Source organism: Lagopus muta, chromosome 5 (genome assembly GCF_023343835.1).
Source record: "Lagopus muta isolate bLagMut1 chromosome 5, bLagMut1 primary, whole genome shotgun sequence".
Taxonomy (NCBI): domain Eukaryota; kingdom Metazoa; phylum Chordata; class Aves; order Galliformes; family Phasianidae; genus Lagopus; species Lagopus muta.
In genome coordinates this window covers 14,747,961-14,774,895 of record NC_064437.1, presented here as the reverse complement: position 1 = coordinate 14,774,895, position 26,935 = coordinate 14,747,961, and the positions used below count along the sequence as shown (strand labels likewise).

The following is a 26,935-nucleotide window of genomic DNA, read 5'->3' as shown; positions in this document are numbered from 1 at the left end:
CCATGAGATCTAGTGCTTCATGATCAAAATGCAGAGCTTCTATGGCTGTCTAGCCACAGCAAGCAAACTCTCACTAGGATGACTACTGTTCTGCATTAGTTCAAATGTGATCTCCAGCGTCCAAGTAAGAAGACTAAAATCGTCATGAATAGAAGGAAAAAGTGAAAAAAAAATTCACCAGTTTTCAGTCAGTCTAACAAAAGCATTGGTAGTTCAGTACCTCATAGCTTAAACTCTGGCAACAGGATTTTAACTGTTCTTAGAAAGCTCAGCTTTGCTAATTTTTTACATTACATACATGCATCAATTGAATTTCACGGCTGTACAGTGACACTCTGTGTTTGGTACACCTCAGGATGTGTACCTCAAGACTTTATACACCATTTCTAGAAATACACGCAGTTTTTTGTAACATGGTCATGAAAGGAACTGCCTCTATCTTGCCAGTGGGATTATATATTCTTAAGGTGTCTTATAAGCTCCATACAAAACTTGCTGCAAACTGCAAAATCCTGCAGTGCACCACAGAGTCAGCGCTGTGTGGCACTATTTTCAGATGGCATAACCTAATTCCACACGAAGCATCAGCTCACCCTCCTTATCTGAGAGGTGTGGGTTTTCAAGGAAATCAAAGTAAAGAGGAAGCAACAGAAAAACATCATAGGGTTGAGAACACAGGTCTGAAATACAGGGGATGATAGGTGGCCACACCCAGCAGAAGCAAGATTCTTTTCCGGCACCAAAAAGCCACTTAAAAAGCCATCTGAAAATAACACACAAAAAGTTATGGACTCCACAACTGCTAGTTTTATTCTGCACCCCTGCTGGGAACCTGGATTTCTCTAGCTGCAGGTCTAAATCTGCTTCTTTCTTCACCCTGGAAGGGATTTGGCTTGGCTTAGACAGGTTGGGTGGTGAGAGTGAAATACTGGTCAGTACAACCAGGAAGGTAGGGGTGTTTTTTTCCTGTTTTTATTCTTTTTTTCCCCCTAATTATGTATATGCCTGAGATGCCATTTAGGTTTCTAAAACAAAATTTAATTTTTAGCCTACTTTACACTGAAAAAGAGATATCTTTTACCCTTAAAATACTATGAGTATTAGGTACCTATAAATACATGTCAGAAATTCTCTTCAAAAGGAACATGGAAAAAAGTTATCAAGTGTCATTCCAAATACTGAAGTCCATCAAAATAACACTTAAGGTTCTAGGAAAAAAATGTTAGTGATTTTATTATTCCTGAAAAATAAGAACTGATCTGCTTCACCTGAGAACATGTAATAATTATGGATAAACACTGTAAAAATTCTATGATCTAGGTTTGCCAAAATATCTGCACTGTATTTGATACAGTTTCCTTATAAATGAAAAGCTGATTTCAGCACCTTTGTTACAGGCTAAAAAGATAATAAGTGTTGGGCCTTGGAAAAGACATTACATCTCTTCGTAAGTGAGAAAAAATAAAAGCTGTAGAACAGCAATCCAGCAAATCAGCTTACCTCCAGGTTACTCCTTCTGTTAAGGACAAAAATATTTGTATACCTATAATTTGAACTTAACCACAACAGTAAAAAAAAAAAAAAAAAAAGAAGTTTATATATATATAAAAACATATATACGTAAAAAGCAACATTACTTTAATCTACATAATTAACTATACATGTCAATGAAGTAAGACTGCATCTTTACCCTGTCTAGTTCCAGTGTAAATTTCTGATCCCACGACTGATTGGAAATTGGTTTCCAGCTCGTCTGACCAACCACAGTGTTATCCAGCTTCAGTACAGCACAGACTTCATCTGTAAGTAAAGTACACAAACTCAGCTTAGAACTATAAGAGGATTTTCCACAAACAAAGAGGTCTTCAGTAAGGTTCCCTTAAAAAGAGCTCTCATATTTAATTGGTTCTTATGATCATAATAGCGCAGGCTTTTTTATTTCTATTTTTAAATCCATAACAACTTGACAGCTGAAGGAACACTAATTTTACAGCTTCAAGTCAATTTAGTATTTCTAATTACAAAACACAGCATGCATATTAAAATGTAAATAAAAGGTAAGCATAAAAATAGAAAGTATACTGAACTGGACAAGTCATCTGTTTTCAGAAGGTTTTTACTAATCCCAGCTTTAGCTTTAGTGGTTCTGCCCATGAAAGTTGTTCTGACTTCATTTGGACTCCAACCAGGTAGAGGAACTGATGTGGCTTTCGATCGACCAGGAACATTTTCTAAGATGTCTTGGCAGCCCATTAGCCTAACTTCCAGGGTACCTAGAACAAGACAAACAACTACTTGTCAAAAATTTCTGTGCTCAGATGTGCCAAGTGAATGACTAATGATTGATATTATGGCAATAGCTCATCTTGTAAACCGTGCTGGGTATAATAACAATCAGATAAAAAACAAGCGATAGACTTAAGATAGACAAACCTGAAGATAAGCATTAAAAAAAGTGAAGTATGTGATAGTCAGCTTTCTAGAAGGAAGCAGCAGTCCACCACAATGCCACAAAACCAGTTTTTGTTCTATAATTTAGCCTCAGAAAAACTTTTCTTCTGTTAAGCATCGAACTGACTTGGGTTCGAGTTCTAAGAAGCGCCACTTTCTAAAGTGACCAACTGAACACTGCTCATGGGACAGTCTGAGTTTTGCCTTGAGTTTTACATAACCAAGTAGTACAGGATAATAAACAAGCAGTACTGGATAGGTTGCTTAGATAATTAACATGAGCACACTGACTGTTAAGACTTTGTGTTTAAAATAAAACAAGAAATGAAATCTGCCTGCTGGCTGCTTAAGTCCGGTTTGAGTTAGTATATAATTCACAATCACTGAATTGTTAGAACTTTACTGAATTGGGATTTATTAAAGCTGAAACAGCTGAGAAGCTGTTCTCCAACATCTTCAACCAACTGAGGAAGAGGCTGTGGTTTTAATTTGAAAGAGCTTCCTCCAGCAGCACAGCAGCATCTGAACGTAACGGATGGTTTACCGTATCCTGTAAAGATAGCATCTGTAAAGCTATGACACAACCAGCAGTGATGAAACTGACTATTAAAAGTGGTGAAATTAGTTCAAAACCATGCAGTCACCTAGAAACACAGCTCTTAGGGTAGTGTAGCTCCTATGTACATAACTGCAAAACTTAAAAATACTCTTTCATAATAGAAAGCTAAATCAGACCGAACCTACAAATAGCCTGGCAATATTACAGCCCACAAAACAGACTGACAGACCAATCTGAGATCATATTCCATCTTCTAGGATCTAATAATCATAAGTGACAGCTTATGTTTCTGAGAACAGCATAATGGTATAAACAGCAAGGATTCTGTTGGCTCCCCAGGCAGTTTACAAAATAAAATACTTAATTCCAGAACTGTTTAGAAAAACATCCCGATAAATTAATATTCAGAAAGATCATAATCTTGTAGAATGAGATACATGCAAGAAAGTCCCATTGGAGCATTTAAAATAGTATGACAGTAGCATTCATCTATATTTCACAAAATGGTAAAGGCAAAATCAAAGACACTGCTAGATCTAGTTGAATACAAAGGCTCTGTATAGTTAATTTGAAAGTGACAAATCAAGAGCTTTACAAGGATGTAGCTCTGTTTTGATTATTGCTATTGGAAAGTACCAGTATATACCTTAATATGTACCTATTGATTGTATTCAGAGAGAAGTCTGTCACTGTAAGGCATATGAGCTGTGATTATCTTTCACAAAAAAAAGACTAAAAAAAGGCTGTTTTAAAAAAGGCATGATGTGCTGTGCCCTGATCATACACCATTTGAGGGGGAACTTCTGTATCAAATACAATCCCTCCACTCTGTATCCTCATAAGGGCTCTTGTCTGAGGTTCTGATGCTTTTTACCCTCAGTTACTTTTGGTAACAAAATGTAGGGCAAGTAGTCTTGTCCATTATTGCTGCAGCTTGGCAGAAGAGTTTCTCTTTTTCTTTTAAAATAGAACCCTACTTGAAATTCTGGTATCAGTTATACACACTTGAAGAGAGCAGCCTTCAAGTTAGAGATTGTAAAACTTTTTCCTTTGTTGATGGTTGGTTTAATAGTTACATGCAGAACTGTTTAGGAAACAAACCAAACTCTGTACCGGCAATTCTTACGTGGCCACTTAATAAATATATTTAGTAAAGCAACATATCTTCAAGTGTTCAAAAGTATTTACTTCGAGAGCATCAGGAGGGAAAATACTTAAAAGTTCTGTCAAAGTCTGGTTCATCTGTTTGAAAAGTTTATTACTAATGAAGGACAATACTTTCAGGTGAACCAGCTTTGAAAAACTGCATGAAGCTTTTAAGTATGTTCCCTCACAGTAGGTTAAGTCTGTCCATTAATAGGGGCTTTGATAACAGTGCATTTTTGTTAGGATCTCCCTCTTTGCTTTAGAAATAATAAGTTTCTAGTAACATAAATCTCCCCTTCTGGGAAGCCACTGTAGTCCAGTGAGCAAAATAGGGATTGGGAGGAAATCTGGGTGCCTATTTCCAGCTCTGTCATACTTGTTATATGACCAGAGAAGTCACTTAACCCTTCTGCACTTCAGTTTCCCAATCTGTAAAACGGGGATAATAACACTTGCCCACCTTTAAAGCTGCTTGATAACGTGAAGATGAAAAGCAGTGAATGCTCACAATACTGTTCCCTAGTGACCTAACTTAGGGCCAGAACTTCACTTTCATTTCAGCTGGATTATAAAATGGTGAACAAATAAATCACAGACATTGCATTGTTCACTTTAAAATGCCTTTGTCTAAAAACAAACAAACAAAAAAAACAGACCAGAGAACCAACAGTGAAATATTTCCAGAAAGGCAATAAAGTTAGCACTAAAGACTAGTTTTATACCATGTAATGAAAATAAAAGAACTCCCAAAAAGCATACCTGTTAAAGCTGCTGGTTTGGACAGTGTACTGTATTGGTTCTGAGTAGATATTACACTTTGACGAGGACTTAATGTGGGTGAAGAGACCAATGAAAGCTCCTCTATAATAATACCACTTTTGGGATGGTTTTTAGGAAGTTCATTCAATCTCTGTTCCAGTGAATACTTTAACAGGTCCAACTTCTGGCTTGATTCATTAAATCTTGCTTGTGCCTTTTTAAAATACAAAAACAAACACAATATTTGTTGGTTTTTTTTCCCCTTGAAAGAACATTTAAAGTAAAGTTCCAGAAATTGTAATGACGAATTACTTCTGAAAGTGCCTTTCTGTCGGTAACCTTCCCAGATCCAAGTAATTTCATCACATTCTTTGCACCTTCTGCAACAGCATATTCTATCCTAAAATGATGCCGTAGTTCTTCCATTCGGAGTTCAAGAGGGCTTATCACAGGTTTTGCTGCAAAGAAATATAAACAGACGTCACTGAAAACCACACCCTTTCTCAATATCTTTATATATTAAACCCTCCTAAATGCACACAGAGGGGGAAAAAATTCAGCTTCGGTAGACCAAAGAAAAGCTTTATGTACGTCATAAAAGTAACAGTGAAGTTCTAATTAAAAAAAAATAAATTCTTTTTTGAAGAACAAAAGCAGTAATCACAGCCTCACTCCAGTAAACAGGCACTACTACTTGTGGGGCTGTAACTGCTAGAAGGTGCAAGAAATAAAAGACATCACTGGGGAAGCTATGGGATAAATGACCTTCATAGAAAGCCAAATCTTCCAAACATCAGCAGCTGGCAGAAAGAAGTTCTGAGACTTGCACATTTCTTAATCATATTCTGAGGGTTTATCTTTCAAATTACTCTGTAGCTACATATATCCCTGATCAGTTTTTGAGAATTCTCTTGCTTCATAGTAAATGCCAAATATAATGCCTAATGGTTTGCATTAACAGCTTTTAATATCCAGCTCTTACGACATTAAGATTTCCTAAATGAAAAAAGTCTCCTAGATATATTCCTTACTGTTTTCATCTCTAGGAGTAGTAGGAACATTAAAGGCCTTTGAAAGCCCTTTCTAGCATTAACACCTATTTATAGATAAAACAATATGCACTTTCACGGGTGCGCACTTTTTATCCTGCTCATGCTTTCTTGCAAGTCTAGGCTAGAAAGCAGACTATACATTTTGAGGATTTCTTTGTTTTTCTGTTTTTCAAATAACATGCACAACCCATGTGCTAAGGTGGGGTATTGAAAGCCAGAAGTGTCATAACTGTAAAAACATCCAAGTCCACAAAACAAACAATACCTAGAGAGTACACTGAGGGCCTGATTAGGAGCATTATCTTACAATTTCAGTACTCTGTGAGATGCGTACAAATGAAGCTTAAAACTTAGAGATGTACCAAATATGCCCACAACTTTTACTACACTCATGGCTATCAAAGTTCAGGAGTTCAGGAGCAATTCTAAAACTACTTCTGAATGCAGTAATATCTGTGTGTTTCAAATTGGCTCTCTTTTTTTAAAAAATACTGATTTTTGGACTACTTCCCAGTCAAGCCTAAAGGCTAATATAATAAAAGTTTCCCTACACCTCTGTTCTCACTAGTACTAATTAGGTCAATCTACTTAAGGATGACAAACAGGCTTTATACTTACATCAGTTTTGTTTTGTTTTGTTTTTTTAGGATAGTGAAAAGTACATACTTTTCTTTAAGGTACTAGTTATTGTCAAAACAGAGAAAACACACACACAGAATGAAGCCTACAGAACAGGAGTGGACTTGATAAGGAATGAACAAGATGATGAAGAGAGCCTGTATTTCTCTTCGATAAGCTTCAAGGTACTTTGCTAGTTCATGCAAGTTTGTCTAACCTTTGTTTTAGAAATTTAGCTCTGTGTGCAAATAGGTACATATCTATGTGGTGTTCTGACATTAATAAGATCAATATTTATTTTGTAGTCCATCACCATTATCAAAAGCCAATTCATTGGTCTGAACTGCCTGAAGAATCTGCATCCTTATAACTTCTATTTTCGTCTTGCTGTCTTGGAGCATCTGTTGAGCTGTGGCAAGAAGTTTTCGATCCTATTGAAAGAAAAAAGATAATAAACTCTTCACAATACAATACATTGAAAGCTTTAAAAACCACTTGCTCAGGAACAACAACTATGTAGCTCATTAGATATAGCAGACTAATTCCACTAACCACGTTAAGAATCTAGAGGAAATCAGGTTAGGACCAAAGGGTATTCAGATTAATTTATAGACTACAAACCACTCCCATGGAAACTCTGTTTAAAGCTGGATACAGGAGGCACAGTCTAGAAACACCCACCTGTAGCTGAATATATTTCAAAAGTGTAAAATACCTCCATCCTATGGAGAATGACAAGTTTATAATGAATCATGGAATGGCTTAGGTTTGAGGGGACCTCAAAGATTACCCAGTTCCAACCCACCTGCCATGGACAGGGCTGCCACCCACCAGCTCGGGCTGCCCTGGGCCCCATCCAGCCTGCCCTTAAGCACCTCTAGGGACGGGGCACCTACAGCTTCTCTGGGCAGCAATGCCAGTACTGCAGCACTGAGTAAAAAACGTCTCCCAAATGTCTAACCTAAATCTGCCCTCTTCTACTTTTAAGCCTTTCCCCCTTGTGAACATAAGAACTCTTCTAATAACTCTTCCAACAACCAAATCTGCTAGACTAAATACATACAAGAATCACTGTGCCAATTCACCTGAGTTAAACTTCAATCTCTACATTAGAAATACGAAGTTAACTCACATAGCATGTTATATTTAATTATAATTAATTCTGCTTTATTTTTGCCTGATCAAACTGATTATTTTTCCATGAATAAACACAAAATACCAGATTACTTCACTAACTATTTCATCAGCAAATTAGGGACAACATTTTTTTTGCCCCAAATAGATGGAGGTACCCAATTCCTTTTATCAAAAGTCATAACAAGAAAAGCAGCTTAGAGGAGAACATTTCTGAAAATGAACTTTCAGATTCATCAATAATACCAATTCACTCTCAGGAGTGTGGATAGATATCCTCACATGTTTTTCAGGTATACAGTGTTTTTGGTCCCAGAGCTACTAGAGACTTGATTTATGATGGATTATCAAACGGTTGTTGGATAGGGAGTTACAAGATAACTTAAGGATGACCTGACTTAGATTCAAGCAGAAAAGGAGCGTGGGAAAAATTAAGGCAGTCAATTTGTCATGGCTGTGCAGTGCCAGATTAACAAACAGTAATCAGTACAGATGAATACTGTACTTGCTGTAGCCCAAAGGCCACTCTGGTTAACTTATTTTGCAGCCACCCCATAATCTCATTATGAAGCCATTTTAATGTAAACGTGGTTTATACTTAAATTTTTAATTTTCAAATGAACTTACCAACTATTTAAGACTTTAAAAAATATATATATATATATTTCTCCCCTTATCCCAATCAAGACAACTACTGCATAGTACAGATTCCCAGAGCTAGAAGTATTGGCACTACAGTACATGTGAGTACTATAAAGAGGATGTTAGAAAAATCAGTGTGCTGAGAAGAAAAAAAAAATTGCCTTCACAGATCTCTACTATGACCTTGCACCGAATGCATCACCCACTCTGATATTTTTTATACTATATATCCTGCTGGGTACATACTCTTGATTTTAATTTGTAATATTAATCAGTGTTTCAAATATGAAGACTAGCATAAGCCTTATGCTTATAACGTCCTTATGCTGAAGATTCCACATCAGCTATCCATCTATTTAATTAGTACGCTTAATTTTGTTAAATGAGTGCCTTCTCAAATACTAATATCACCTTTTGAAATAACTACTGTCTACAGCAGAGCATAGGATTTAACTGATTACACACAAGTCAGAATCGTATATTAAACTTCATCCATGCATCATCCTGATGCACACAAACTCTGAAAGCATTTTTCATCTTTGTTTTCATCTCATTTTTCACATTACCTCACCTGATTGTCTCCCACACCCTGTCACTCCAGTGGATGTGCTTGCTGAGGAGCACCAATGTGTGAAGCTGAGCTAATGTAAGATTACTGAACTAGCCAGGGATTCTAGCTCACCCTATGTTTTCAAGGGAAAGAACATCCCATCCTCAAGATCAGGATGGATGTGTTATACTTAGCAGCTCCGTTAGTGATGGGGTCTGAACAAAAATACGTCAAAGCATCTCTTGTGTACACAGAAACTGACAGTGCCTGATAAACTGATCTGCAAAAGCTGTCACGGGATCTCAGACAGATCTCAGCAAGTCCAAGGAAAAATGATCCAGTACCTCAGAAACACATCAGAATAGGTTGAGCTGAATGTTATTGAAGAAAGCAGACTAAGTTCAAATGGAAAACCCTTCACCTGAGATAACATACTTATTATTATTAGCAGACTACTGGTTGTTTTTTGTTTGTTTGTTTGTTTTAAATCTTTAAGAAACAAACTACGACCTCCCTCCATTAAAGTTAGGTTTGAAAATCATACAGCAAATCTGAAATTCCATCGTGGTATGCCTGGGTAACAAAATAGTTTAATATATTTTAAAGAGGGCCCTTTTCAATGTTCCCAATTACGTGTTGGATTCAAAGTGAGAATTTTCTGCCCCTTTTGGCCACCTCATCCAGAAACTTTTAAGTTCAGCTTTCTACAACCTAACCATCATACTTAAGCCTACGGTATGCTGAATTACCTCACTACACAGTACTATGACCATGAGAATGAATACACATCCTTTCCATCCAGCTTGCTGAAGCAGCTGGCAATGCTCTTGTGTTTCCAGCTTGTTCTCCCCAGCGCAGTTACCACATACACCCAAACTGGTAAGCTCATTTGAACCAATTGAAAGAACAAGATTCAATCAACAATTTTAATTACATGCCTCAGTCATAAAGTGAGCCAGAATTTACCTCTTGTTCCTGGTCTGATCAAAGCTTGCTAGCAATGTCTGATGTTACAGCCTGAGTGTTTAGTTAAGCTCTTTTCAGGCTGTTATAAGGTTACTTGCTGAGGGTTTATTAGGGATATAAATCATGTACATCTTTTGATCCATTTGGATCAACTGATTATTATTTTTGAGCTAGCCTGATGTTAAGTACATGGCCCCAGAGGATGTGGACTCCAGGGTTTCCAGGAGCTGAGGACTGCATTCCCAGGCCTTTAGTCATAAGGCACTGCAGATACCTCTTCCAACTGCCCCAGGCTAGGAGGTGACAGGTCACTTTCAGCTAAGGCTACCAGCACCAGCTGGCTCACAGGTTGGCATGGGCTTGATGGCACTTATGGACCATCTAGTCTAAAATGATTTTTCAGAAAGTGAGCAGCACTCTGTGGTTTTAGCAAGAGGTACAAAGAAGTCAAAGAGTAGGCAGGTACAAAAGTAATCTGCCTCTCCACCAGTCCCTGGAGGAAATTCATTGACAAATACGTAGTTCCTCACCAATACTTTTTGGTGAGTACAAATTCCAACTGGCAGCAATGCAATTTACAGAAGTTTACTTTTCAAATCAAACATTTCTTTTGAATAGTTCACTGACTCATCTCATCTATGTGTTGGGCCAGCCAGATGAGAACTTAAAACATTTCAATTGTATTTACCAACTTCTTAACACCAACCAAGCTACTACATATTATTTATTATACCTATGTCAGTTTTTCACCTTAGTTTGGAGATTCAGTTCATCTCCATAATGATGTAATAAGAGGAAAGCAAAGGTAATTAGTAACTAACAAAAGCAGAAGGGGCTGCAAGTAGGATCCCCCTAGACACTGTTTTACTCATTTGAGAAGCATGATTACCTTATACTCAAAATAAGTCTTCCCCTTCTACCCGCGTTAAAAAATTAGGTGAGACTTTCAGTTGAGTTAAGGGCTCTCTTCATGTATGATGAATTTTATTACCTAGTTAAGACTATGTAATAAGTCAAACCCACCTAGGAGTTAACAAGCCCCTTCCCTACCTCTTGGAGAACTTCTAGTTTCAGTTTGATGTTATCAGGTAACTACCTCTAGAATACCACGCTTCTGTTAAATAAATCAGTAAATAAGCACAAGGGAGAGGGAAAGAGAGGAAGTATTTCACATATCTGTGTACCAGTGTTGATCATAACAATGCTATCTGAATATTTTGCTTCTCTTATTGAAACACATTTTTTGGTACGAGTCTTGTTACTAGCAAATAAATGAGATGAAAATTTCAGAAATGTATCTGGCAATATCACCTTCAGTATAATTGTCATGCACATCTTAACTTTAACAGATGTACATTTTTCAGCGGGGCTAGAAAAAGCATCAGCCACCACTTGATTCCATACCAAGCTCTGCTGCTTTGTAAATCACACATGATCAAAGATTACCAGACATACTAAATTTAGTAAACCGGATTTGTTATGGAGGTTGAATTGCATGTGGACAGGCTGATAAAACAACCAGGTCTAGCAAGTATCCTGAGTGGGTATGAAACCACAACAAAAACAGCCTAGCAGTCTGTAGCAGATTCTACATTGCTACTTAATGACAACAACAAATCAACCCCAAAACACCAAAATTGCACGCTGCTTACACACTGTACTTTCATACTGCAGCAATAGGAAATTCCACAATTATTTTTATGTCCTTTAAGCCTTCTAAAGCCTTACCTTTGAAGAACCATTTGAGTACATCTGTATCATATTTTCTGCTCCCTGTTTCACCTTCAGTTCTATGTCCAATTGCTTCTTTAAGGCCATCAATCTGTTGTTGGTAGGAAAACGAGGATCGCTATTTGGAGTATCAGGAGTCCTAGGACAATCTGTGAATTAAATGCAAGATGTAGTGTGTGGAGCAAAGAAAAAAAAATAAAAAGCAAGCAGAAAACAAACAGACAAACAACAACCAAAACCCCTCAAAACACCCCGAAAACTTTTCTGTTCTATTAAGTCATAGATAAACAAAGCACAAACATCTCGCTCGGCACTTCAGACCGACTGTCCTGTCCTGAGCTACTTTGCAGCAGCTCTGCAAATGCGCCTTAACATGCAAAGCCTCACCAAAGTACAGTGACTCCCACACACGTCCTAATTCACATGAATCACTTCCGGGAGTGGTAATATAGGCAGGTTTGCAGCTTGGGCTATTTTTGTTTCAAAGGCGATTTATTTCTTCTGGCATGTCTTGAGTCCATTAAAAGCGCACTTTGCCATTAAGCTTTCTTACAGTTCGATTTAAAATCTTCAACAAACAAACTTGGACAGAACTATTCAATACCAATAAGCATATTCTAAATGCTGATATTAAGTAAATTTATTTCCTCATTGATTTCAGGATATTATTACAGCTACGCCCACTGTAGCCACAATTTATGTCAAAAGTAAGAACAGAGAATGTGAGCCTTCTCCTACATCAGACTGAATGATTTTTGCTCTGCAGAGCTGAGTCATGGGTTAATTGGATATACTGAACATGATGATCTGTGGGAAGAATGAAGTTTTTTGTTCGAGAATATTACTGTGTTTAGACCTCCATCTTGTTGGATTAATTCAATAGAATGCGAGTTAGTTTTCAATCAAACAAGTTACATACTTGAACTCCTTAACTTGGTTTTCCTTCTCCAGAAAAGTCTATTCACCACTGACTCCTATTTCAGCTTCTACACCATGAACTGTTAATGAACTGAAAACAAGTGGTCACTGGACTAATTCCTAATGGTTAATTATTCTGTGATTTCCAACAAGATCATCCTTTTAGCTATGGCTAATTGTCTTCCCTAACAGGCCCAATGACTTCTCATTTAAACTTTTTGTAGAAAAGGATACGTTATATTACTTATTACTATATACCATTATATATATTACTATATACCATTACTATAATGTTTTGTCGTTGTTGTTGTTATCTTTAACAATTGAGGGGATAGATTCTCTACAGAAAAATGACTTTAGTTGGTCTCGTGAAGACTATTTATCTGATATCAACAGTAAGGTCTTTCTTCAATTTTAATTAACTTTCCTTGAATTAAAACTAAGATGGTGGATCAAATACCTGACATCCTTGGTTATTAGAAAACACAGGCATTGCACTAGTAACTTACAAATTATTAACTGTGAGTTATCTAGGGGTGTCTTATCTGCCATTTCATATTTATTCTGCAGAAGCTTCTAATAACTAATGTTTGAGATTTAATACATTTTACTTTTGAGTTTGCCATGTAATTTCCTTCTTCTACGCTGCAGTCTTTGGTGAGGCTACACACAGTTTTCATAAAGTAGAACTTTTAATTTCCTCTGCTGTTAATTCACTCTTCAGTTGAAAACACTTTAAGACTCCTACTGCACACTCACTACTGAAACGTACTACAGAAAGTACCAGATGTTTAAAAAAAATAAATCTGTGCTGTTCCTCATCTGTTTTCTCATTCTTCCTCTCCTCAGTGTTTTGGCTTGGTTTGTGAAATACTGCACTTGCACAGCTTTAGCTTAAATCTGGTATTAATAAAAAAAAGATTAACAACATGCTTTTCTCTTACTTATGTCTTCACATTTAACAAATCCTCACCTACTAATCTATTCAAAATTAAAACAAACATGAAACTTAAAAGTCACAGTGTCAGGTCTCCTTATAAAGTAGAATAATTTTGTAAATGAATATTTACCAACTCTAGATTTATGTTGCCGGCCTCTACCACTTAAAGATCCCAGTCCTCTGATGATCCATGGGGAAGATTGTGGTTCTCCTGAAGTCTGTTTTCACAGCTTTTACAGATGCAAACAAGCACTCTTCCTTTGCATTAAAACAATACTAATGTTGCAAGTCAAGCACTAATTAGAGAATACCACAATTCTGGCTGCCCATGAAGCTGCTATTATCTCCCTCTGCCTGTCTGCGCTGTGAAGGTATAACCACATCACCTACCTGGGTCATCTAAAGAGCTGGCCTGCACTTGTGGACTTACATTCCCCTCTACTGCTTAGTAGAAACTGAGCTACTATATGTTTTGTTAGCAAGCAGCAACAAAGAAAAGTTCTGTAATACAGACTAATGATTAGGATTTTTTTCTTTAAATCTTTCTGTCATAGAAGCTGCTTGCTGAACTTCTGAATGTGGAACATTATAGTTGTTTACTATAAGTTTCTCAGAAATGGCTTCCAAATGACTCCTTCCCCCCCAGCCTCATTACAATAAACAGCCTGAGGCAGCTTCTTATAGAAGAATTCAGATTAAAGTTTAAGTCAGCCAGCCAAACAGGTCCTATTATGGAAAGCATTGACGATCTTAGCTGCAGCGCTACAAGCTACATCTGTTTTCCTCTCTTTGCATCTCTTAAAACCTAAGCAGAGAAAACTAGCCATACTAAAGTGATTACCTATTTATGTAAAGCATCATACCGAGGGGCTTGAGTCTCACCTGGAGACATTCAGTCACTGCTGTAATACAAATAAATAATAAGTTCATCTAGGTAAGTGCAATCAATAGGATTTTACGTACAAACTTAAAATTGAAGATTTAAGTATTTATACCAAATTGATAATTCACTGAAGTAAGGTGAGTGACGACCAAGGAAACTGACAGATTCTCTAGTTTGTCATGTTAGTTGGTCAATAAGGATAGCACAAGACTCGTCACTTCTCATGTACTCAAGTCCAGCTTTGCATAAGACAGTAACAGATTTTCTGGTCAATGGATTAGTGCCCCTAAGCATTTTTCTCCTGATATTTTGAGTATCAAGTGAAGTAACAGATGTATTTCAAGTGAACTAGACTTCATTTCATGTAACCAGCCTGTTTTGCTGCTAACATTAGAGAGTTTTGTGCAGCCTGTTAACACACAGCCAGGCTGCCAGAGCTGTGATACTGCTTCCCAGGACCCGTGACATCCTGTTTTCATGAAAATATAAGACTTGAAGTAAAAGGTAATGCTTTAATGGATTTATTTTTTTTTAGAGTCTCTGGACTGCATCAGGATAATGGCACTTTTTGGTCTGAAGTGTTAATCTTAACACTTCTATCTTTCCTCTTCTGAGAACCTCTTCAGTTCGATTGAGTCTGCATAATGCTTACCAGCAAACACTCCTTGTTTCTAAATGACCTTATACTAATGCTCTAAGCTACCCCTATTAGAGTAGTGACAATTCTACTTTTTCTAGACTGCTTCTCTTTTCTTTGAAGACTTCCCCACATGGTTTATTCAACAAGCTCAGTATGAAACGTAAGAGCCCATGTAACTGTCCACATTTTGCTTCTGATGGCAGTGCAGCATACTGCTAAGCTCAGTGGCAAGTTGGGAAACAATTTTAATTTATTTGAGGACATTCAATGTGGTGCCATAACCAACAGAAACACTGTTCAGGTATTGCTGGGGTTGAAAAAAAAAAACAGAAAACCAAACAGACAGGAAATCAGATGTGATAGCACTGAACTAACCTGTCTGCAAGTCCAAGGCAGCAGTGGATGCTCTACATTTACAGAGAACATCCAGCACTTATTTCCTGGAAAAAACGCTTCAATTTGAAATGAATTTCAGTTGTTTAATGGCAAATTTGACTTACTGAAAAACCGACAGCAAATTGTCTCAACACTGCTTCAAAAGCATTATTCCACACTGAGGTTCCCCAAAGTTATAATTCTGACAAATATCAGTACCATAGGTCTGACATCTAAAAAGTCAATACCTGAACTAAATTTGTTGCAACCCCTTCCTAATGAAATCAGTGCCTTGCTGCAGGTAAGCTAGTACAACCTTTTACCTCCCTGAATAATATTAAAAAGGGCAATCTCTACTGTGACTTTTTAGACACATGAAAAAATATCAATTTAATCTGTGCTTATATGCAGAAATATATTTTAACGATACAAAATGCTTTCATGTCTATGAGTGAAGACATGACATCCTCATGTCATACACTCAAATAAATCTCTCTGATTTTCAGCTGTAATGGTTACTACACTTGTCCTACTCCATCTATATTGTTGCATTCTGCCTCACATTTAAGTGCTGACACATGAATTTTAAAACCCTGCGTCCTAGTATGACTAGTCTGCTGCGTGACGAGGACAGACCAGGGTGCAAAGTCTCACTTCCAGAACAGATCTAGATTTACCAGCAACCTCCTACTGGAAAGTAAACATACATTATGGTTACAGTTGTTTCTGAAGCACACATCAACTGCCGTATCTGTCCTCACACTCAACGATACAGGTTGTTGTTGGTTTTTTTTCCAGCAAAGTATACTTCTTGGTTAAGGTTTAATACCAATTTTAGTAGTTGGGAAAATAATTTCCTATGGGATCAGGACGTGGAAAGCTTTCAACTCGAGGCAAGATACCATCAAAATATCCCAACTCATTTAAAACTGAATGTTAATGACACGCTTTTCTACTGAAGATTTATTAAGATTACATTCAATGGTTTTAACTTATGGGGGCTGCTATGAAAACAATGCCTCCAAGCAGAGAAATGGTATCCACTGACATTCATTGACACTGGCTGAACGTTTATAGAGACCAAATAGTGGATGTGAGGTGGTGGGTGATGTGTTTCACCAATGGCAACAGTGACATTGGCCACCTCCAGAGGTGCACGTTTATTTATCTATTATTTTGAAAAACAAGCGTGGCATGCAGGCTGTGGTTCGTGGCTGGTGAAAATGCACAGCTAATGGTGGTGACTGTATTGAAAAATAGTGTTTTGTAGCTGAGAATGTGCTCTGTCAAATAGTGTTACTGTGCTCTCTGTATCTGTTGCTGTTTCCCTGGAAATAAACAGCACGCAGTACTTCCAGAGAGACCTACCTACATAAATTACAAATTACAGTGTGCTGATTACAGAGTAGTTGCACTACAAATTAGTGGTTCATTGAAAAAGAAAAAAAAGTAACACAAGCCACTGCTTGAAACCATAAGCAGCAGTGAGAGTCACAACAGCTTGTGTGACACTTCCCAGCTTAAGTGTAGGGCACTTTACAAACATATGTTCACACCCACTTCTCACATACTGCAACAAGGGAAAAGTAAATGACTTTCTGAGGCCGCCACTATACATTTTCAGTCAAGCAATAGAAACAGAAACAGTCCAAAAATCCTCAGAGACCAGGCCTGACAGGTCAGCAGGATCATAACCTTACAGACAACTATTCTCAGGGTTACTTGTTGAAGGATCTCAGTCCTGACTTTGCTACTTAGAACTCCCAGTAACCTTTACAACAAACCTTGAAGACTGGGAAAATCTAGGACCACCCCACTAAAAGTATAAAATACTGTAAGTATATAAAGAGAATATAAGCCTTGACTCCCAAAATTTTGTTTTGTTAACCTTATTTTCCATATCCACACTTCGCATTAATTTCCCATATACATCTTCCACTCTTTTAAATCACTAGTACCTAACAAACTAGAAAAGGGTGAAATACAAGCTGAAGTAAAAAGCTGCAACTTAGAATAAAGCTAGTGTCTGGAATTAATGCACTTATACTTGGTACTCTTACATACTGGAGGAAATGGTTATAAAATTCACGATGTCAGTCTGAAGCAGAAGCAAGAATTACCAGGCTGAGATAGCTGTGACCTCCCCACAGAGCTGTGCTGTCAGATGACAGGGATGTTTGAGGCCACATCTCTATGTATCTGTTGAACATTATGCAAATATTTTATACACACAGAGGAAGCTTAAGTGTCCTAAGTCTTATACTATCAGCCTTACTTTGCCAAGGCCTATAGTTTTGACTTCAGCTATTACTGAGATAAAACTTCAATATTAAAATCAGAAAAACACCCAGATGACTTGCACCTGCTAGTGAGCATTCAGTCTGTCTGCAGACTGACAACCCTTCCCCCCATGACTTAGTGACCACGAACGAGGAAGGAGACAGGCAACTGAATTACAAGGCAAACAGGATACAAAAGCTCAGTAATTTCAGCTTTGGAGAGGTGGATAGTTGTAGATTGTGGATCTAAGAAAGGATGGTTTAAATCTTTTTTTTTTTTCCTCTAGAAGTTTGTAAAATATTAAAAGGAGTCTTACAGTGGAATACCTGCTCTGATTTTAAAATGATCTCAATGAAGTTTTGTAGCCTGCAATAATTGAAGTAATTAAGAAACAATGCACTTTTCTCAGGGCATGTTTTAATAATTAAGACTGTAAAGGCTATCTGCCAATAACATTTTGAACAGAATGAAAGTTAAAAATGTAGTATTAAGGTATTAAGGGGCTTAGCATGCATCTCAAGCAGTTAGAAGCACATAAGATTATCAACTTTGATCTTCTACTCCTTAAGCCTTTCATGAAGTCTCTGGTGTAGAATAATGGGCAGGATGAGCCTGGCTCCTATCCATTATTCACAAAAGCAATGGGCACTGCTGGCATTTTCAGAAACTTACCAAGGACCTGAACAGCATTAGTTAATTATTTATTTGCACCCAAAGATCTAAATCTCTTTAGAACTACTGAGTGCTTTCTAAAGGTCTGCAGTATTTCCTGAGATGTGCACAGGCACAGGGACAATACTGCTGATTAGCTCCTTGTAGCAGTTTTAAAATGCTGCCCTGGAAGGGGGCACTCCTGTTGTATGTTATGTGCCATCTGCTTTTCAGGTTCCACTACTAGATTCATTTCTCACATCTATGTCTACAAAAATTTTTATATTCGAACTGTAGAGAATTTGCATCTAATTTTCTTTCTCTTCCCTTCTGCTCGTTCCTTTAAAGGCCCCTCTACCCGCAACACTGAAGAGGAATTTCATAAACCTCAGCCAGTACGAAACAGAACACTTCATACCTGTTAGAAAACCCAGCAGCCATCTCTGAAGCATACATTATTGTATGTATTCTCATTTCATGCTGCAGCAACTATTTCGCTTCACTAGTTCCCCTTCCCCCATAACTGTCGCTCTCAAACCTCAAAAGCAACAAATGCAGAACACATTGTGCAAGTGTACCATAGACACTGCAACAGTTTCCTAGCATGTTGCACGACCAGATACTATGCATTCCTGATATTGCTTACCATTATTCTCCTGAATTCTCACCTTAACTGACCTTCCTAGAAAATGAAGGATGATGCAGTTTTCTATTCTACTGCCCAGGCTTCTTAAGGCTTGGCACTCACTTTATAAACACCTTCAATGGCATGTGTGCATTTATTTTAACTTTTTGCCAGAAAGAGTCCATGTAATGTGAAATCAACAGGCTGGCAGCACCTCCTAAGTCATTCCATAAAGCTGAAAAAGGACTGTTCACTTTCACAATGTTCCATCTTAAAATATCAAGCCTGATATTTTTATAAAGTAATATCAACTCACCACCAAGCCACAGAAAATACTAATTAAAACAATTTCAATATATCTTAAAAAGGGCAACCTCACTGTGGATATTTCATACTGAAAATTGCTCCTATATAATGAAAAGCCACTAGATGATACTACTGTGACTGAGAAAATATATGAATACGGTAATAACTGAAAGTGAAGAATCAACACAGGTTTACATTCATCTTCACACATCAACAAATTGTCTGTTCTCCTCCCCAGGAAGCAATTTTCACCTCGGAGGGACTGGACATTTATTTCTGAGTCAGAACTAACAAGCATACACAGGTAACCAATTTTCCACCTACAGGTTTGCTCATTTCCAGAGCAGTTTTTTTCCAATTGAAACAGACAATAGCTTATGTAAACTAACAAAAGTAAACTGCCATCATTATAACATACAGTACCTGTAACATCTTCTGGATCCGTTACAACAATGTGCGCGTTTAACTCCTGTAACTTATGATGCAAATCTTCTAACTTCTTATTTGACTTTTTCAAAATGTTGTCCACATATGCCAAGTTCTTTTTATCTGTTGTGACCTTCCTGAGGTTCTCAGCTCCCTCCTTGATTTTAAGTTCCTTCCTTATTTCCCGCTTGATTTGGTCCTTTATTTCATCCAGCTTCTGCTGTACCATTGTATCTGAAAAGTCCAACTTTTGGCCAGTGCTCAGGTTCTCAGAGACCAGAAGACTTTTGGCATCCCCCTGGAAAGAAAAACATCAATGTAACTACCAGAGGTTACATCACATTACGTGGTTTCTTGACAACATATGCTGCAAATTGCAGTGACTGGGCTTTTGGCCTTTGTATGTTAAATACTTACTTTTTAAGACCATGTAGTAACTTACATGCTGCCCTAAAGCAACAATCTCTCAAGACATTACATGTTAACAGGGGTTACATTTTTACAGAAGGTTAATTTTAAATTTATTGACATTTTTACTGTGCCTATTTTTATCAGCAAGAGATTTAAATACTTCTGGATTTGTCATGGCTGCCTGCCTAGCATTTATATGCCTCAGAGCTAATGACTCACATTTATAATTTTGCAGATTTGTGTGTTTTAATAGACCAAATGAAAACAGGAAATAAGACTAAATTCTAACAATTACTAACTCTCGTTAACTTCTATACTATTAACTTCATTAGAAATAAAAGTAAAGAAATGAAAACAAACAAAGAAACAAACAAACAAAAAAAACAACCAAAAATCCTTCGTGATGCTTTCCTCATCATGTTAACAGAACTGTCTAGATATTTGGGAAGGCAGGGAGCAACATGAAGGGATGATCAACAATTTTAACATTTTGACTATAAATTAGTTGTCATTGTTATTTGGTGCTGCAAAAAACATTTGGGAAGGAGTTAAGAAAGAACAGCATTAGGCTAATAAACCTTAATGAGCTCCCAGAACACACAATCTCTAGACATACTCTGCATCTACTTCACTGGCTCAGATTTCAGACACAAAAACCCCTTTCTTCAAAATGAATAACTGTGAAATAGAAGTTAGCATTCTGAATTTGTATCAACACATGAACATCTTCAGTCACTTCAAGTTATGATACATTAATTAACAAAAAAAAAAAAAAATAAAACAAGGGGGAAAGACCTGAGGTTGCAGTTCCGTGACCAGGAATAAGGAATCCTCTGCAGTTCTGAGATCGACAGATAATGCTAGTCAAAACATTTAAATCTGTACAGACTCCCCTAACAATAAGAAAGATCCAATCACCCAGTTTTTAAGGATGGTTTAAAAGCTTTACTAACTCATCTTTAGACCCCTGCTATTAAAACTTCTACCCATAACTATCACTTTTAATATGAAGAGGTAGCAATTGAAAGATTCTTAACTATTTAAAGTAGTTGGAATAATCACTTAGCCACAAGATTTGGATGTTTGTGAAAGAGACAGCAAACAAACAAGTCAGAAATGACAAACTGAGTGAGTCATGCAAGGGGAAAAAACTATGCAGATTTATATTTAAAAGGCACTTGTCATTCCTGCAAGTGCATTTCTGTTAGTGCAGATTAAAATAAATTATTTATTATGCATATGTAGAGAGGCTATTAATAGTTGTACTGGGAGATCCATGACATTGCTTCCATATATAGGCATATAAAAAGAATCAACATTTTTTTTCCTCAAGAATAATCAATAGCGATGAGCAAGCAACCAGTACAAAGCTTCAGAGCCAGCAAGGAGGAAACCAACAATCACATGCTGAGCGCTTCGTGTTGAGAAACAACCGAAACTGAATCTACATTCATACAGCAACTGCATGCTATTTTGCCCGTGTTTAAGCAACGAGTGTACCCAAATTAGATTCCTGTCTCTGATCTCCCTGTTTGCTTTAACAGATAAAAGTGTAGGGATTAGCACACTATGATCGAGCCTTTAAAAACAAAGATCAAAACAGTGTTTGTAAATATGTACAAAAAATGTATTTTTAAGTCATGACAGTTTGCAGTCACTCTGCAAGAATTCTAGGAATAAACGAGTCATCTTGCCTCCTTCAAAGCATGATATTTCACTTTCTAAAGTTTGCAAGAGGAAAGGTAGATGTAAAACAAAACAAATCTCTTTTTTTTCCATACCAGCACCTAAAGTATGCTAAGAATATGCCAAGAGCGTACACTTCTCAAACAGAACAATGTAATTAGAATATAAATAATTCAGAAATATTCTAGACTAGGGTTTCCTGAAGAGACTTCAGTCAGTCGTTTATCTATTGAACAATACGATATTTTGTTACAGGGGAGTTTTTCATCCCTCCACTAACCCAACATCTCAGCTGTTCAAGGGTGTTATGTTCTTCAATGGACAGGTTTTTGGAGCCCTCTCATGATCATTAGTGATTTGCATTTCAGACTCCGGTAACTAAGGTCAAGTTCTCAGTTAGAGCAGTCTCAGCACCTCTGTTCCCAGAGTTGGAGTTTCAGGATACAGTCTTTCTTTAAGCTGCTTCTAAGACATCAACAGTGTGGATGCTACCACTGGTAGCTGGTTACATTGCCTATGCATTTCAGTGTTGTTACCAAATAGCTATTTTTATAAATAATACGTACTTATTAAGTACCTATACACACAAATATAATATTGCTCACTTATATATGCTTATATACAGACAAGACCACCAAATGGCACCAATGCCTCAGGGTGCAGCATTTCATGCAAAGTTCACAAAGCCTGCTGTGCTAGAACCGAGCAGAAACTCTTAATAGCTACTACAAGAATCTCCAAACAAACCCACAGGCATTACGCTGTCTCTTGTCATCCAGAATTAATGCCACTTACAAACAAAAAGCGTCATGTCACCTGGCTATCTACACATCTCACGTGGCACAAAGGTCACTGTGAAACAATTTTCAAAGGAGGAAAGCGTGCACCCAGAGACACTGAAGATTGCTGTGAAAATAGAGCAGGAGGGCGTTCTGCAAGGGAAGCTGCTCTGCTCGTGCACTGACATGGTTTGCTGCTGAGACGCAAGGATGGCTGGAGACAGGACCTCGTGTCAGACAGACGAGCGGCCTCAGTGGTGCTCTGCTTCAAAACAGAGACAACAGACACCACTGGACACAACTTCTAACACCTGAGTAAGAGGGTCAAGGGTTTTTAAGAAAGGCATCTCCCCAAGTCCAAACCCTTTTAAACTGAGAAATGACTTAAAACACAGGATGTTCAAGCTTTTTTGATGGTACTTGATTTAAGATATCACAAAAGCTTCTTGTTAGAGCTGAATATTCTTTCAAAAATATTCTCCTTCTCATTTGTTACTTATGTTTTGATGTCTGTCCCTCCAACACACCAGAGTGCCCAGGACCCACCTCTTTGCACACACAGCCACAACCTGCTGCTAGGCTGTAAGAAAGGCAATTACAGGCAGTGATGAATACTTCTTTGCAACGCAAAAATACATGTTTGTTAGCCAGACTGGAGATTTCGGAAACCTTTCAGCATGTAATGAAACAAACTATGTTCAATGCAATAAATCATCAAGGACCACAAATTAGATGGTAATTCTGAAAGAGAGAGAACACCACATATGTGTGTCCACTGCAATAGCCTAGTGACTCAGACTCACTTCGACTATGGGCTCAAAGGCTATCTATTTGCACGGATGGACTCAAGATGCTAGCTTTCAATTTCTGTATGCCTGGGAAACATTTTAAGTACAGACGCTGAAAATTCTGGGTAGTGGGCAGAGCCTGTCCTTTAGTAATAGAGTCAGAAGAGATTACTGTGACGGTGAATATATCAGAGATTCTGCTTCAGTTGTATAGACAGAATGACTTCCAAATTAAATGAGATCTTCAAATTGCCACCTCTTAGCAGATAACCTTAAAATCCTGGGCATTATTAATTGCCATAATAAATACATAACTGCCAAAGACTTGCTTCTAGCAGCACAGTACAGCTACTTTGGTTCATTCACTGGATTCATCTTAGGGAATACTGGATAAGAATGCAGGTTGCTGAATTCTGCTGGGAATTCTTAAAGAAACGTAAGCAGGGTCTTAACAGCACCCTTAGCACCTGCCACTGAGTAGTTAGGCACAATATCGTTTATGTTTCACAGTGACTTGCAATCAACCTGCCCTCAGGAAAAAAAAAAGCTATACAAAAACTCACTGTAAAACTACGTACATTTTTCCTACATGTATTACTGTTCATTTTTATATGCTCTTTAATTGTGGAAACCATTTTATGTCTAGTACAGTTTGCCGAAACGTAAGAAAACCTGTTTGACAAGTATAGCCAAAAATGTTTGGCTGTTTATACTTGTATATAATACAGTTACAATAATCCAGAAAGACAAGTGTCCATTTTTAATTTCCTTTTGAGGAGCTGGAAATACAGATCCGGGACTATTAGGCCTATTATTATAGTTTTCAGTATTATGTTTTAAGGAATAAAATAAAGTTGTTCTTCTGAACTAACTGCCAAGATCCCAGAAGCCTGCTATAGCAATTCCCCAAAACTAACTTTGATTTTAAGAACAACGTTAATCAATTGCTAACTTTCCTTCCCCCCCTCCCCAAAGTCATTCATAAAACCAGCTGTGACAGTCTGTCCGGATTACTGGAACTACATCAACTGTTTCCTCCTGCCCAGAAGGAAATATGATTGTGGTCAAGATCTCCGTGCTTACCCAATGTCAAGAACAAAAAAACCTTGAAGGCTTAATAGATCTTGGCATTAGTTTGCTATGCTAACACATTACAAACAAGGATTTAAATTTAATCCAAGTCACAGCTCTCTTCTTTGTAGCAAGAGGCTGCTCAAGGTACAAATAACTGTGGTGCATTGCATTATACATGGATAAATTCAAGTAAGACGCTCATTAAATGGGGTTCAATTCCTGTGTGATACAGCAAGTGCCTGGCTGCACCAATAAGAGGCACAGTAAGTGCTCTTTAGAAGAAGAGCTCCTTAAAACAGGGATGGCCAATGTGCACACTGTACCCTGCAAGAACACTGTACTGGGAGGACTGAAAACAACTACTGGTGCCCAGAAGGCAGCACAGAGCTATCTTCTGAAGTGGTATCTTTCCCTTCTGCCTTAAAAGAACCTTTCACAACTAAAGCAAAACTAAACATTTAGTGGTTGGCTGCGTAGGGTTCCTCATTCCCACCTACGCTTGCAGCCACCAACAGTCCCTGATTAGGCCAAAGGTCACTAACCCAAGAAGTTCATTACTGAGGTTGCAGGACAGAACCAGAACTGTGGCAGTGCTGTGCACTAACTACAGCAAGTCACATAGAGAATAGAGCTTGCTTTTCATGGAAGAGAAAGAAAATGTTTTAAGAAACATTGCCTTCAGCTGCTTCTCACTGTAGCAGCTCCTGATGTGTTAAGCAAGGAGAAGGACCTGCAAAAAGACTTGTAAGAAATAGGACATAAAAAGAAAATCCCCACCATTGCCTCTCTTATGACAAGTGAGGAGTTGGGAAGGTTCCAGTACAACACAAGCAAGAAGCACCTGGATCTGAGTTCAGGAGATGGCTGCGCTATCTAAGAACCATCACTGCACATGGGCACTTCAACTGTTCCCCAATTTCTACAATTAACTTGCAGCTCCTACTCCCAACCAACAAAACTGCAGCAGAATCCAGCACATGACAAACAAACCTGACCCGCTTGCATTCAGAAGAGACAGCACAAACTTCCCATACAATGAATACAGCCTGCTGTCACAACTTGTACTACACGTGACCAGGAAGAAGACCAGGATATGAAACTGAGCCTGCAATAATGTCATTTCTCCATTCTCTTGTGAGACCTTGCTGTACTAGTCGTAATTCAGCTTCTTAATTTTACGTCCATCTGAAATACTGATGGGATCAGTGGTGCTACTGTAACCAAGTCAGTGTAACAACACAAAGAAGCAGAACAAACACTCAGAAGAAAACTCCATTTAAAATAACATGGTTTCAACCAGACCACAGACAGTAGTAGTTCTCTTAAATTCCAAAGCACAAACAAGTTCTTTCAATATAAAGCAAAAATGATTTACTGAATGGTTAATTATTTTTCATTTTAAACCGCTAGTAAAAAATCAGCATTGAAAGGAGTTTAGTGGGTTCTTTTAAACCATTTTCAGATAAGCATGGAGTTATTGTTATAATCATGAGAACATCTGTAATTTTCTGTATCACAGCAATACACAAACAACATCTTAATAGCCCAAAGTTCATAGAATACATACAATATGCACTTCTAAAATGAAGGGTGCATTTTAATATTCTTGCCAAACAAATATTACAAATGGGTATGTGAGGTATCATTTCTTTCAGAAACTAACACACATTCTGAATAACTGTTAGAGATGAAAAAAGGTTTTGAGAGCAATTCTTATCACCAGGTTTGTCTCAGTTTGAGTTGATGAATTTCCCAGTAGTCAGATGAAGCTCAAGTTTGGTGCCAGCAGTTGTTTTACTGCTCTGAAGTGCTTGCAGACAAATACAAATTGATATGATACAGAACTATTTGAGATAGAAATAAGTTCATGCAGATGTTGTATGGAGAATTTACCTCTAACCACATGCAATACAGAAGCCAGCAATCTGTCCAGAAACTGTGACTGCTCTCCCCCTTCCCCAGATAAGCAGTAACTAATAAGGTATCTGTTGAAGCAGGTATTGAAGTAAACACCTAAGATAAAGCACTCTTGCTGCTTCAGAAAGTATAAATCTGTTTTACTTCGCTCCAATATAAATATTTCTATTGATTCTTTATATGAAGTACTTATCTGATTTTGTCTAACCCTCAGAGCAGAATAAAGTTACACTTACAGCTCAAGATGCTGGAGAAAACAGTCCCCATCCAAGCTTCAGGATATGATAGTTTACTTGGTGGAAGATGTTTTCAAAAGTAAAAAGGTCAGTAGATAGACCTGAGTCACAGCTGTGCCTTATGACTTGGGTAACACCTCAAATACAATGTATATTGTACAAAGGCCGTATAGTTTAACTGGGCATGAATCTCAGAAAATACACTTACAATAATGCAGTTACCATTGCAATTATCCAATTTCAAGGGCTGTAGCGTCAACATTAAAATAAACACACACGTTTAAATTCCTACTTGAATTGCTAAGCAGAAATATCACAACAGCACAGTCTAACACCCAAAGAATCCACACCCAAGTCATTGGCACTTAATGACAAGCAGGTCCACTCCCATT

General features: G+C 37.6%; 1 protein-coding gene across 1 annotated transcript in view; it reads right to left on the bottom strand.

Annotated features, from left to right (window-relative positions):
* Window positions 1-26,935, bottom strand: part of PKN2 (protein kinase N2) — a 52,664-nt gene that overhangs the window by 10,883 nt on the left and 14,846 nt on the right. The window contains exons 2-8 of the mRNA XM_048946223.1: window positions 19,650-19,950; window positions 11,606-11,757; window positions 6,899-7,016; window positions 5,228-5,373; window positions 4,916-5,129; window positions 2,088-2,273; window positions 1,691-1,800 (exon numbers count right to left, since the gene is read on the bottom strand). Coding sequence (XP_048802180.1) covers window positions 1,691-1,800; window positions 2,088-2,273; window positions 4,916-5,129; window positions 5,228-5,373; window positions 6,899-7,016; window positions 11,606-11,757; window positions 19,650-19,950 — 1,227 coding nt within the window. The remainder of the gene's footprint in view (window positions 1-1,690; window positions 1,801-2,087; window positions 2,274-4,915; window positions 5,130-5,227; window positions 5,374-6,898; window positions 7,017-11,605; window positions 11,758-19,649; window positions 19,951-26,935) is intronic.